Here is a 14,856-nt window from a genome sequence, read left to right as displayed (position 1 = left end):
TCCTCTGACTTCCGTGGGAACACTATTATATGAACACAACACACACACACACACACACACACACACACACACACACACACACACTGAGTCAAAACATAATAAAGACTTAAAAATGTATATAAATCGTAACCTAAGTCTGCTGAACATGTAGATTGAGAGTGACTGAAAGTTGTTATGAATAAAGCTATTGTGTACATTTTTGTACACATCTTTCAACAGAAAATTTCCCACATTTTCCTGGATAAAATTTGTGCTACAGACTATTCAGTTGCAGTATGAAAATCTCTTTAAATTTAGAGTAAAATATGAGCTATTTTCTAAATTAGGAGAGCAGTTTCACATTGCACAAAAGTTCCGTGAGACATCTGGATACTCTTTGTCAACAGTAGGCATTGTCACAACTATTTTAACTGATTGTAATAGAGGTGTGTTGAGGTTGTATTTTTTTAAATTTCACTCATGGTTAGTGACAATGAGTCTTTAACATTTTCTATTGACTATATCACCTTTTTATAAGCTATGTTATCAGATGATTTGATTTAAAAATTGTCTTTATATTATTACTTGTTAGGATATTTTATGTGTTTTGATTTTACCTTGGGATGGTAATTTCATTTTCTTTTAAAGGAATTCAATTTTAACAAAGTTCAAAGTAATCACTTTTACAATTACAGGTTTGGTTTGGTTTTACTTTAATGGTAAATTTGTTCATATATTTTCTTTATAAGAAAACTTAAACTAGTTTTAGACATCAAATAATTTCTTTAATATTTTCTTTCAGATATTTTAACCTCAGCTTTTTTGCTTTGTCTACAAGTTTTCTTCAGACATACTTTGTTTTGTTAGGAACAATAATTTTAGATTTAATTTTTTTCTGTTTTAAATAATTCATCTCCTATTCATTTAGGAATTTGATTTGGTATACACAGTGATTACAGTGCTTGGCATTTAAGGTAACAGAGCATAATACTCAAAAGTCTATGTTTCCTCAGTATGTTTCTGCTTTTCATGCCACTATAATTTCTAAATGGTAAATTGTTTAATATTTGGTAGACTATTAGTAACAGCCATACTCATGAATTAGTAGCTCTCTGGTTGATATATTTCAGCTAGTTGTTTTATGTGGAGGTAACATTTATTTTATACAGTTATTAAATCACAGCAAAAGCAATAACAAGAACCAAGAATAAGAAAGTATCACTGCTAAATGACTGGGTGTAAGCAGGAAATCAAGTACTTTGGCTTTGTATCTTGTCATTTAACCACAACTGATTCAGATATTCTTAAGAATTGGTCCAGAAGCAATGGATGACCTAACTGTAGATTAGTCTATTCAGTTGATTGTATGATGGTGGCTACAGATGTCATTTAAATTTAATAATATTTAAATATAAAATACCATATCTGGGGTATGACACTACTATTGCATTCCGGAACTCTGCTTGCCTTCACTGGGCTTACACAAAACTGGCTCAGACAACCATCAGTTCAGTGTTGCAGAGCTATGCCTGAAGCTCTATTCCTCGGTGCTGAGCTTATGGCTACCAAGAGTGTCTGAGAGAGGAGCAGATAGTGTCTTCAGTTGTGTGCTCATTGCTGAGCTCTCCAAGCTCCACTGGACAGTTCAGAACCATGGACACACAGATGGCTTTGGATAAATTTAATGGATGATATTTCCACACAAGAATGTGGGAAAATGAATTGTATAGATGACAGAGAGTAGTGACAGGGACAGAAGGTAAAAATAGAGTGTAGTTTTATATGTATGAAAATAAAAAATAGCAAGTTTAATTAATAAAAAATATGTGATAACTTTATGGAAATATAAGCTTTCATATATACATATGCATATACACACAAGCACACACACACACACACACACACACACACACACACACACACACACACATGTATATGAGAAAAAGAAATCTCTGAAAAGAAGGGCTCTGCTCACTCCTGAGGGAGTTTCAGATAGTGAGGCCATTGCTTTCAGGAAAGGTTCACTTTCATGTTGTCAGTTCCTTTAACTCCTTGACATTGACTCTAAGTATTCAGAGTTGCAAGCCCCAACATTGTTTCATTTTTTAAGTTTAATTTAAAAGATTTCTGATAATTTTATACATAAGTTCTGTATTTACACTATTTTCATCCACCTCCCCTGCCTACAAATTTATCTTTCAAATTCATCACACACACACACACACACACACACACACACACATGCACACATGCACTTATACATCATGCACATACACACATAAACATACATACATATACATGCATATGTAAATGAAAGTTTCTGTCTTACCAGAAACTCCCAAATACCTAGCAGTCACTTCCCAAATAATTGACCTGAAGGCTTAATATTACTTATAAATGCTTGGCCAGTAGTTCAAGCTTATTACTAACTAGCTCTTACACTCAAATTAACCCATAATTCTTACCTGTTTACGACATAGCTTGGTACCTTTTTTCAGTATGGCATTCTCATTTTGCTTACTCTGTGTCTGGCTGGTGACTCCTGACTCAGCCCTTCTCCTTCCCAGAATTCTTAGTTTGTTTGCCCCACTTATACTTCCTGCCTGGCTACTGGCCAATCAGTGTTTTATTTAACCAATTCCAGTGACAAATCTTTACAATGTACAAGAAGATTATTCCACAGCATTTCCCCATTTTTGTCTAATTAAAAAGGAAGATTTTTTTTAACTTTAACATAGTAAGGTTGTATACAACAAACACAGTTATTAAGTAAGAATTACAGTAACACTAATCCATTTGCCTTTGGCAAAATTAGAGAAAATACTTAAATATTTCTCTTATTTTGGTGAGTTTAAAGTTTTGTATCTAATTTACTTTCTATTGTAACTAATGGAAACTATAATTATAACTATTTAGTCTTCAACTCCATCAAAGACCCTAGAAGGGTGAAGTGTTACTTAGTGACAGACACATCAGGTTGCCTGGACAGTCACCGAAAGTTTCTCTGTAACGTTGAGGTATCCAATTCTGACTTGCAGGTCTAGCATATGTGACAGACTTTCTTGGGAAAGTCTTGGCAAAAGCAGTATACAGTTACCTTTCTTGTATCCTGCTGGTCCAGTTTGGACACTAACTGTCAGCAATTGAGGCAAGGGCAGTTTCTTGCTCAATAAGTCAGTTTTGCCAAAAGGAATACAAACTCCATATGGAATGTCTTTGGTTTCTATCATTCTCTTGGGAGCAGATTGGTGCTACCAGGAGCAGTCTTGTCTCACATCAAAAGAATTCTAAGGTATTAAAACATTTTAAATGCCATATTCTGTGTATCTTTGAAGTGTTTGGAGATTACCAATCTATTTGGAATATATCTCTGCACATCTAGGAAGACTAATTAACATGACTATAAGTTTGATTATTATAGATGACTATTAATCTGTATTTTAATTGTATGTTAAATTTTTGATTGAGCTGTATAAACACAATACTTTAAACAAGAGTAGCTATATATATATGTGTGTATATATATATGTATATATATACACACATATATATGATAATAAAATTGACTTTAAGCATGTATCAATAAACTGAAATCTATACCAATGTAAATTATTTGAAATTAGCAGTTGTTTTTTTGGATTAAAGTAGATCCAATAATATATCCTTTTCCCCATTATAATAATCTACCCTTTTTCTCATCATTTCTATACCATACCCCCCTCTTTTTTAGAAAGAGATTGATTATCACCAATAACAATTGATAACCAACCCCCCTTAAATGAAAACAAACATTCATAAACAATATTTTGGGAATTTTGGTGTAGTTCTCTAGACTACTTCCTATTGACTGGGGGCACTGGTAATCTTATGGGGACCCCGAGAAAATTTAGAATTATGGTCAAGTCCTGACTGGAGTATTATGTGTGGCTGGTCCATCTTAGCCAGGAGCCTTGAACTGTTTTTGGTGCAGACTCAGAGGAAACTGTAACAGAGGTGTATTGAAATGTTGGATCATCTTATTTCTTTATTGGTGTCTGGTCCTTTTGTTCTGAAAATATATAAACTTTTAAAGGTAGAATGTGTTCTGTATTAATATAAATGTAAGCTGTGTTTTGTACATAAGCCAGTCAAAGATAATTTTTTGTTTTATGTTTAGGCAGGTAAAATACATGTTAAGTGTCTTGTAGTTACTTTAGGTATATTTTCCCATGTCTGTAGTTAGAATTTTCAGGGGGTCTTCCTCAATCAAACCTGATTTTTCTTAATCCAGGATGAATCCATAGTCTCTCATTTCCTGCATAAACAAAAACATAACCTTTCCTCCAAAGTGACATACATTTTGACTTAAATTTTGGAGTCATTATATTTTTTAAATATATAGATTGTTTACTCTAGCAGCTTTTACAATTAAATGCCCATTCGCAGTTATCATTTGTTCATTAACAGTCAAAAACTCCAAAGAGAACACAATAAAGTATAAAATCCAGACTATGTATTTACCATCTTTACAAGGCTATTATATTTTTATTACTCTGTTCCCTTTTTTAAGGACTTTACTATTGTTTAATTTACCCTTTTTCCCTTCTCTCTCTCTTAAGCCGTTGCACATTTTTCAAACATACTGTGACCCACTTAGAGTTCTTTTTGTCTGAATCTGATTTTACTGCATATTTCTATTTCTTTCTGACCACATGAGCATTTAAACTGCTAAGCAGGCATGGCTAGAACTACAGAGGTGACTTTGGTGGCTGGCTCTGACCCATTTCTTTAGTTCCCTGAGTGCCTAACTTCATGGGAGAGGTACCAGTGGATGCCATGTTTATCATCCCAACCCTGGGGAATTTTAGGGTCCATACTCTCAACAAGTAGAGCATTGCCACCCACTGTTCATGAACCCCATATAAGTGTTTGGTAGCAGAGCCTCTTAAAAGAGCCTCACAGCTTTTGCCACTAATGGTGAGTCAGGAAATCTTCTCTTAAAGGAGCTGTACTTCTTTTCACTGCTAGTAAACAGAGCCCACCCAAGAAAATGCTGCTACCAGGAAGCTGTGCTTGACTTCATTCTTGTGTGACTAGAATCCTTTTTTAAGCTTTGTCAGATTTTGTGTGGACATTTTGGCCTCACATTGTGTGCCATATATAAATGGAAGTTTCTGTCCTGCCAGCAACTCCCAAATACCCAGCGGCCACTTCAGAATAATTGACTTAGAGACTTAATATTGTTTATAAATGATTGGCTAGTAGCTTGGGCTTATTACTAACTAGCTCATACATTAATCCATAGTTCTTATCCATGTTTAGCAATGTGACTTGGTACCTTTTTCAGTACAACATTCTTGTCTTCCTTCCTCTGCATCTGTCTGGCAACTCTTGACTCTGCCCTTCTCCTTCCCAGCATTCATAGTTTGGTTGCCCCACCTATGTTTTCTGATTAGCTACTGGCCAATCAGCATTTTATTTAACCAATTTGAGTGACAAATCTTTGCAATGTACAAGAGAATTATTCCACACTATGCATATACACATACATGTATACACACATACATGCGTACATACATACATATCCCACTGAGACCATTTAGTGTTGCTTATATGCATTTGGGGCTAAATACTGGGGAGGGCTATATAACCTCTTAGAGGGTTCAACCCTTCACAAGACTGTTTCTGCCTCTCTGCCTGTAACTTTTTTGTAGGGTCAAAATCCTCATGAGACTTTCCCTTCTAGTTGTCATGTCAACTGGTGTTGTCACTGTGCTGGCCTTGTTTAGGCAAACATAATTTGAGATTTTATGGGTGTAGCATCCCCGTTATTAAACAAGACACTATCTCATAGCAGACTTCCTGGTCCTCTGGTTCTTATAATCTTCCCATCTCTATCTTGTTATATTCCCTGAGTCTTATGGGTAAGTATCATGTTATAGATGCATCAACTAGGAATGGGAAACTCATAATTGGTATTTGCATTTTGACTAGTTGTGGCTATTTCGGATGATCTCCATCTGCTAGAAAAAGAAGTTTCTTTGATGTGAAAAGAGTTAATCATGTCTGCAGTTGCAAGAATAAGTATTTCAAATACATTTAGAAATATATGGGTTAAAAAAATGGCAGTACTATGTTCTCCTCCAGGGTCTATGACAACATGCAGCAGGAGTAGTGGGTTAAGTTTACCCACCAGGCCTATTATTATATAGTTTTTGAGTCCAAATAGATAGCTGTGGTTTGACACCATGATTTTAGTGCCACTATTGCACTCTTGAGGACATCTTGCCATGCTTGTAATTGTCTGTAGTTGGGTGGAATGATTGATTACTTTTCTCCCTTGGCAGCTTCCATAGTACCTTAGGATATTTTGAGATGTAGTCCTCAGAGAAGAGGTGCAAGTTTCAAGTGAAGACATTGCTGTGTGAAACCACTGAAATTCTCAAACTGCTTAGGGGCAGTATATCATGTAGTATATATCCTAAATTAAAAATGTTAATTAAATATTAAATTAAGAATGATTACTTATATATGTTTCTGTAGGTTTCATCATCATAAAGAGATTCAAATTGTACATAGCTGAGAGTCATATGCATACAGATTTTTTCTGTAAATTTAAAACAATAACTCACTGAAATAGACATACATTTCTTTCTTCTTCAGAATTTGAACAGAGGATATGGCAGCAGGAAATCATTGCACAGTGGCTGAGTTCATCTTGACTGGGCTTTCAAAGAAGACAGACCTGCAGATGCCCCTCTTCTTCCTCTTTCTAGGAATCTATGTGGTCACTGTGGTGGGGAATCTGGGCATGATCACACTGATTTGGCTCAGTTCCCATCTGCACAACCCCATGTACTATTTCCTCAGTAGTCTGTCCTTTATTGACCTCTGCCATTCCACAGTCATTGCCCCCAAAATGTTGGTGAACTTTGTGAAAGAGAAGAACATCATTTCCTATACTGGATGCATGACTCAGCTCTATTTCTTCCTTATTTTTGCTATTGCAGAGTGTCACATGTTAGCTGCAATGGCATATGACCGCTATGTTGCCATCTGTAACCCCCTGCTTTACAGTGTAACCATGTCCTATCAGATTTACATTTCCATGATCTTAGTGGTGTATATTATTGGTGTGGTTTGTGCATCAGCTCACACAGGTTTCATGATTAGAGTTCAGTTCTGTAACTTAAATGTGATCAACCACTATTTCTGTGATCTTCTTCCCCTCCTGAAGCTTGCTCACTCTAGCACATATGTTAATGAGTTGTTGATTCTATGTTTTGGTACATTTAACATTGTTGTCCCAACTTTGACTATTCTTACTTCTTACATCTTCATCATTACCAGCATCCTGCGCATCCGTTCCACTGAGGGCAGGTCCAAAGCCTTCAGTACCTGTAGCTCCCACATCTCTGCTGTTGCTATCTTCTTTGGTTCTGCTGCATTCATGTATTTACAGCCATCATCAGTAAACTCAATGGAACAAGGGAAAGTGTCATCTGTGTTTTATACCATTGTGGTGCCCATGTTGAACCCATTGATCTATAGCCTAAGGAATAAGGATGTCAGTGTTGCCCTGAAGAAAATACTAGACAGAAAATCATTCATGTAAACTAAACAAATATAACATTTATTAGTATAGAATCATCAATTGATATATGGTTTGAATCATTAATCCATTTGTCAATATTTTATTCATTAATATAGATATTTTATTATTTCACATTTGTATAACTGTCCATTACTATTTCCTATATAAAAGTGGTTACATATGCATTATAGAGATACTGAGATGGCATTAGCCTATTTACCTTATTATGTCAACCCCTTCAACTTTGTATTTCTTTGATTGTACAGTTGGTTAAGAAGTCTTGTCTTCCTTTCTTTTTTCTTTTTCTTTTTTTAAATTTTTTTTTGAGACAGGTTTTCTCTGTCTAGTTTTGGTGCCTGTCCTGGATCTCACTCTGTAGACCAGGCTGGCCTTGAACTCACAGAGAGCCACCTGGCTCTGCTTCCGGAGTGCTGGGATTAAAGGTGTGCATCATGGCCACCCAGCTGAAATTTTTCATTCTTATATTCAATGAAAAGACAGGATTTTAAATGTTTTGAAATCCTCTCCAAATATGTGAAAGAGCATGGTACTTAGAACTATGATGCTTGTAATTTCCAGTTTGGCTTATTCTTCAATGAATCTCATTTACCTTCTTTGGTATATTACTTCAGACACCTGCTTTCCATTTTAAAATCTGTTTATAGACACTCACATGCATTGAGCTTCTGCCGGATCCAGTATCCTCGTGGTTTATCCATTGATTATGAGTTTGCATGTCAATAGCTTAGCAAAACTCACCGTGACTAACACATCCAAGCAGACATTTCTGTTTATACGGCTTTTTACTATTCAGGTACTAGAATAATTCTTAAAATTTAATGAGTCCTTAAAATTTTCCTTATTCTCTCATGAAATATTTAAGGGAAGCTTCTGACATTCATAATATCCATATCCATCAATCGTTTGATATCATTCCAAGGAGCTACAACTATCTTAAAACTAAATTTAATCCATTAAATTTTTGTTAATCAAATTCTTTAAAGTTCATTTGTGTGCATGTTTTAGGGTACATTAAATAGTAATGACATTCTGACCTATTTTACATAAAGATTTAAAATTTTGGTCTTGAGCAGAATTTCTCTGGCAAAACAATCCAAGCAAGATAATATGTGAATAACTGAGTTCTGAATTTATTAAATCCCATTCATAAAGAAATCCTTAAAATGATGCTTAGTTTCCCTTAATTATTAAGCTTGTAGAAAGTTAAAATTAATAAAGTTTGACATTTCATGTTTCAACAATGGAACACCTTATACTACTGAAAATTATCCATACCCAGAGTGGAACATAATTTCACCTATGATGATATCAGGAAAGTTTATGGTATGTATTCAGTGATATATGTGTAAAATACACTGCAGTAAAGGTGGCTAATGAAAAAACAGAAAAAAATACCATATTACTAGAAAGTACAATAACCCAGCTAGTTCGAACAAGGGCAGAATATGTCCTGTCTTATTCTATTTATTTATTTATTTATTTATTTATTTATTTATTTATTTATTGTGGGGCTAGCTAAATTATTCTCCAGTTAGTCTATTATTTTTATCCACAGGATTTTGATCCTCCATTTTAAGGTTTTTCCAGGACTTTAGATGAAGGGAAGAGAGATAAGCGAAGTGACCACAGTCCTAGAGATTGTCCTGTGGGGACTCTAAAATTATGCCATATGTCAAATTTAGTACAGAATATAGTTGAACCTTACTGTCTCATCATATTTCTAAGCATTCATGATCTCTGTGGATCTAAGCTTAAGGCAAACTACTCTTTCAATCTATTGTGCATGGATGGAAATTTCACACTCACCTGTAATAATAAATACATATGTTTAGATATGTATATAAATTAATGCGTTAGTAAAAATAAATAAAAAATAAAATGTAAACCAAAAGCCCAACACTAAACTACAGGACATATAGAATGCTTGAAGATAGCCACTATACATCTAAGAAACCATCACTAACTTTCAATTGTTTCAACTATTATTCATGTAACATTTTGAGAATTTTTGAAATTTACAAAATTTCCAATATGTCACTTGTTACTGATTTACTGAATATATTAGTACAGTTCTTTCCTGAATGATAACATTATACATGCCTGTTTCCTACAAATCTTTTCTATGCAAATTAGCACCAAAGTTATATTGATTACTTTAGAACATTAATCTGGTGTGTAGTATTGAATGACATAGAGTTTTAACTATTATTTTATAGGATCTCTGTTAATCTGAGCATTTACTATTTTATTGCTTATAGAAGAATAATAAGGAACAAATTATGAAAACCAAAATAAATTTGTCATCATAGAAGATACTTAGGTTATTCTTACAAACCATTTTAATATTTTGAGAATTTGGATTGCTTTGGTTTCTATTTAGTCATGAAATAATCCAATAAATTATCTGCTTCTATCCCAATGGTGCCCCCAATCCCCTTCATTTAGACAATTCTACAGTTCTCCTGGGTTTCTTTAAATTAGGAGGAAAGCAAGGTGATTTTTATTGTTGGAGAAACTGTTAATAATATTCATGCAATCTGCCAAGCACTGAATAGATTTATTTTGTAAAAACTCTTTAAACTTATACTTAATAAGATATAACTCATCAGGAAAGACGTTCTTCCTCTAAAACCTGGTTTCCCCAGTGTGGGCTCTGTCTGTTGTGTTAGCTCGTAAGAAATATATAAAATCTCACCCACACCCACACCTACTGGTTCAGAGTAAGCATTTTAACACAGTTCTTTAGTGATCCACATACTCAAAATTTTTATTATGATGTGAAAGTATAGAAATGGCAGGAACCAATTTGAAAAATAACTAGGCAGATGGGGAATTTGTGTTGATAATTACTTACTTTTCTCATGAGCATATTTTTAGAATAATGAGAGTCCTTAGAAAATATTTATTTGCTGACATACTGTACCTGAAGAAGTTAAACTCAAGACAGTGCTTCATAGACACTCAGGTGACTGTGAATCTGCAGAGTTACAAAATAAGTGAGTCCTGGAAGACGCTGACAAGACATGTAGACTAGGCTCAAAGGTACTGTTTGTATTGAGGACTAGGCCTGGCCTTCTGAACACTAACTGTAGAATGTGAGAAGCATGCTTTTACCAATTTTAGGATTAGTGCCATTTGCAAGTGGCAGATAAAACTTGATATTGAGAATTGCAGTAGAAGTAAGGTGAGCGTGTTTGTCTCATGTGATCACATATGTTATTTAGGACACTGATGTCTGGGGCAATCACTGTCTTAACTCAGTCAGAATCTAATTATTCACGTATTCTTTTTTGTTTGTTTGTTTGTTCTTTGAGACAGGGTTTCTCTGTGTAGTTTTGGTGCCTGTCCTAGATCTTGCTTTGTAGACCAGACTGGCCTCAAACTCACAGAGATCCACCTGCCTCCTGAATGCTGTGATTAAAGGTGTGCACCACTGCTACCCAGCTTATTCTTAAACATACCTTTAAAAACCTGCAATGTGGCCGACTTGTATTACTAGAGACATAGGCAACTTTTCTTTTGGCTAGTAATGTAACTTATAGCGCAAGAAGCAAGTGTGCCATTCAGAAATTACAATATCCTGAACATGTTATAGGAGGGATGAATCCAATACATGACTATGGAGAATCACCCCACATCAACCATAGCGTTAGAATGGATATAAAAGGAAATGCATATTTACCAGATAACAAAGAAAAAGTGCTTGGTGACACTCTTGCAGGTAGACTGAACAGAAATCTAGAATATAGACAATGAAATGACTGTCACATTGTCTAGGAACTGTAACTAGCCAACCTTGTCCATCACAGATGGAGAGCCTTGTATGCATAAAGAATTTAGCAGGATCAATGTGACTGACCATTTGTGGCTTTACAAAAGAAATTAAGGGAATCTTTCTTCTAGATCTTTGAAAGTGAATTATCATCAAACTTAAGGCTCAGCATGTCCATGAGCATGTATAAGTAACTTGTTCCCCTTTAAAAATAACTAACTGACTAATTGTCTCTTATGATTATTAAAGGGTGTGTCTTCTTTTGTGCTTTCTCACATAATAAAATGTCTTACCATATCACCTTTAAATGTTTTCCAAGCATCCTACAGCTTCTGTGTTTCATCGTGCCAATGACTTTTCCTTAGCAAGAATATCCACAGAAAAAGCCATAGCCTGAAATGTAGCCTATTAGCTTTATATCAGTGCTTGCTAACCTCATGGAACACAGAAGAAATGGAAGCATGTGCAAGGTAGAGGGGTACAGCTACGGTAAATGGTGGCCCCTTAAGACCCATTGGTTCAACCATTAGTCGTCATTGTGACCTCTTGGTTTTATTCTAGTTCAGAATCACCTGAGCTGAGAAGCCACATTAGAGAAATTTTAGGTGTCATTGTGTAATAAGGTATTAGGGTAACCTAAAATAATATGGCATCATTTGTTACATTCTAAAATTTGTATTTTCATGAAAAAGTTTGCATTTCCCTTTATTTTCTCTGGGTCTATGAATTTGATTGTTTCATTGAATTGGAGGTATATTTTTAGTTTAGGATATCTTGAATTGTCCTTTCCAGATCTATGAAGAATTCTGTTGAAATTGTGATGTAATTTAAAGATTACTTTTGGTAGGATGGCCATTTTTACTATGTTAATCCTACCTACCCATGTGCATGGGAGATCTTTCCATTTTCAATTTCTGTCTTCAAATACTTGATGTTTTCAGCATACAAATCTTTCACATTATTTGTTAGAGTTATCCCAGGATATTTTTATATTGATTGAGACTATTATGAAAGATGTTGTTTTCCTGAGTTATTTCTCAGTCAACTTTTTATTTGTATATAGGAGGGCCACTGATTTATATAAGTGAATTTCATATTCAGCCACTTGACTCAAAGAGTTTATTAGCTGGAGGAGTTTTTTGGAGGAATTTTTTGAGTCACTTATGTATATAGTCATATCATCTGCCAATAAAGATGATTCAATTCTAATAATTATGAATTTTTACTTTTTGAAATAATTAATATATGTATTCATTATATAATAGAACAAGGGAACAAATCTGTAACTCTTCACTCTACATTTCTGGAGTTCTGCCTTTGATGCCCTCTAATTTATGAAAATAGAAGGGAAAAGAAGAAAACTTGGGGCACTAACATTTGCTATTCCTGAAATTTTGTCAGTAATTGTCATTTGCTTAACAATTGGTTGGACGTAGTTTACAAAAAGTTTGATTGATAAGTCTCTTCCACTTATGAGTTAGGTGGAATTGTTCTCTTCAAAATATTTTAAAATAATGACTCAACCCAGCTACTTTATTTATCCAAGTGTGTCTTTCAGTAAATGATGTGGTTTAGAAATAGTATTTATAAACACTAGGTTCAAAGGTTTGACATGTTGAAAATAGAAAATTGACAGCATAAAGTTTTTCAAAACTACAAACACAAATAAAATATTTTCTATAAAATTTTATTAATTTTGAAAATCAAGGTTAGTAAATATTAAAACTAGACAACTTCCACCTAATGAAGATGGTACAGAGAGAAGTGATCATATAGAATTTTAGGGGCCACCTGCTCCCAAAAGAAGAGCAACCATGTCTCTCAAAACACTCTATTTTTCCCTTTCAGAATCTGAACAGAGGGCATGGAAAAAAGTAATCACTCCACAGTGACCAAATTCTTTCTTGCTGGGTTAACAGACCAACCAGAGCTGCAGCTGCCCCTGTTTCTCCTCTTCCTTGGAATCTACCTGCTCACAGTGCTGGGGAACCTGGGAATGATCATCCTGATCCTGCTCAGCTCCCACTTGCACACCCCCATGTACTTCTTCCTCAGCAGTCTCTCTTTCATTGACCTATGCCAATCTACTGTCATTACCCCCAAAATGCCGGTGAACTTTGTGATGGAGAAGAATGACATCTCCTACCCTGAGTGTATGATTCAACTTTACTTCTTTCTCCTTTTTGCTATTTCTGAATGTTACATGCTGGCTGCAATGGCATATGATCGCTATGTTGCCATCTGTAGCCCCTTGCTTTACAGTATCATCATGTCTCAACAGGCCTGCCTTTCTCTTGTATTAGGAGTTTATATTATAGGTATAGTTTGTGCATCAGCTCACATAGGATGTATGTTTAGGATTCATTTCTGCAGATTTGATTTGATCAACCATTATTTCTGTGACCTTATTTTTATCCTTAAGCTCTCCTGCTCTAGTATTTATGTGAATGAATTGATGATCCTAATTTTTAGTGGAATTAATATTATTGCCCCAACCCTGACCATCCTTAGTTCTTATACTTTCATAATTATCAGCATCCTACGCATTAAATCTACTGAGGGCAGATCCAAAGCCTTCAGCACCTGCAGCTCCCACATCTTAGCTGTTGCTGTCTTTTTTGGTTCTGCTGCATTTATGTATTTGAACCCATCATCTTCCAGCTCAATGGATGAAGGGAAAGTGTCTTCTGTGTTTTACACCATCATTGTGCCCATGCTCAACCCCCTGATCTACAGTCTAAGGAATAAGGACGTCAATATTGCACTGAAGAAAATCATAGAAAGAAGACCATTCTTGTGAAAAACACAATGTGTAAAATATTTCATTAGCTCTTAATCTGTGGCTTCTACATGGTATGAATTGAATATGTTTTATTTTAGTCATTCTATGTAATTTTACTTCACCTCATGAAATTCTATGACTTTATTTTCTTTCCATGGTCTTCTTAATACTATTCCCCCTATATCCCACCTCATCTCTTCTTCTTTGGGGTCACTAACATATTTTTAGTATCTGGAATGTATTTGCTACTACCAGACCTTGATAATTTTGATATTTATTTCCACGTAATATACACATATGACAGCCAATATACAACCAACATAATTTCCTTATTAACCATTCTGTGTTTCATTCAGCATTTTCTGGTTTGATTAAAATACATCATATATATGTTTCACAAATTCCTCAGGAGTGTGTAAGACAACCACTAGCCTTCTTATGTTACTACAAAAAGTTTTAAATATATTAGCATTGAGGATTTTTTTCTGAAATAAATCATTGCACAAGTGTGATAATAATTGTTTTTATTTATCTTATCATTTTATTTTTGGGTGTACGTGTGTATGTTTGTGTGTTAATGAGAATGCCTACATATGTGTGGATGAGTGTGCACACATGCATTGGAAGGCAAAGGTTAAATTCAGGTATTGTTCCTTAAGAGCTGTCTATCTTGTTGTTAGAAAGATAACACCCACTCCCTAGATCATTGAATCTACTCTGGGAAAAAAA

At 34.7% G+C, this 14,856-nt stretch overlaps 2 protein-coding genes across 2 annotated transcripts; both read left to right on the top strand.

Moving 5' to 3' along the window:
• Positions 1–6,611: 6,611 nt before the first annotated feature.
• LOC131914223 (olfactory receptor 8G1-like) lies at positions 6,612–7,573 on the top strand. The gene has a single exon (XM_059266814.1). The coding sequence runs from the start codon at positions 6,638–6,640 to the stop codon at positions 7,571–7,573; it is 936 nt and encodes a 311-aa protein (XP_059122797.1). The 5' UTR covers positions 6,612–6,637.
• Positions 7,574–13,209: 5,636 nt separating this feature from the next.
• On the top strand, positions 13,210–14,145 carry LOC131914221 (olfactory receptor 8G17-like). The gene has a single exon (XM_059266813.1). The coding sequence runs from the start codon at positions 13,210–13,212 to the stop codon at positions 14,143–14,145; it is 936 nt and encodes a 311-aa protein (XP_059122796.1).
• Positions 14,146–14,856: the final 711 nt, after the last annotated feature.

This window comes from Peromyscus eremicus, chromosome 7, assembly GCF_949786415.1.
Source record: "Peromyscus eremicus chromosome 7, PerEre_H2_v1, whole genome shotgun sequence".
Classification (NCBI taxonomy): domain Eukaryota; kingdom Metazoa; phylum Chordata; class Mammalia; order Rodentia; family Cricetidae; genus Peromyscus; species Peromyscus eremicus.
This window is presented reverse-complemented; position numbering and strand designations above follow the sequence as displayed.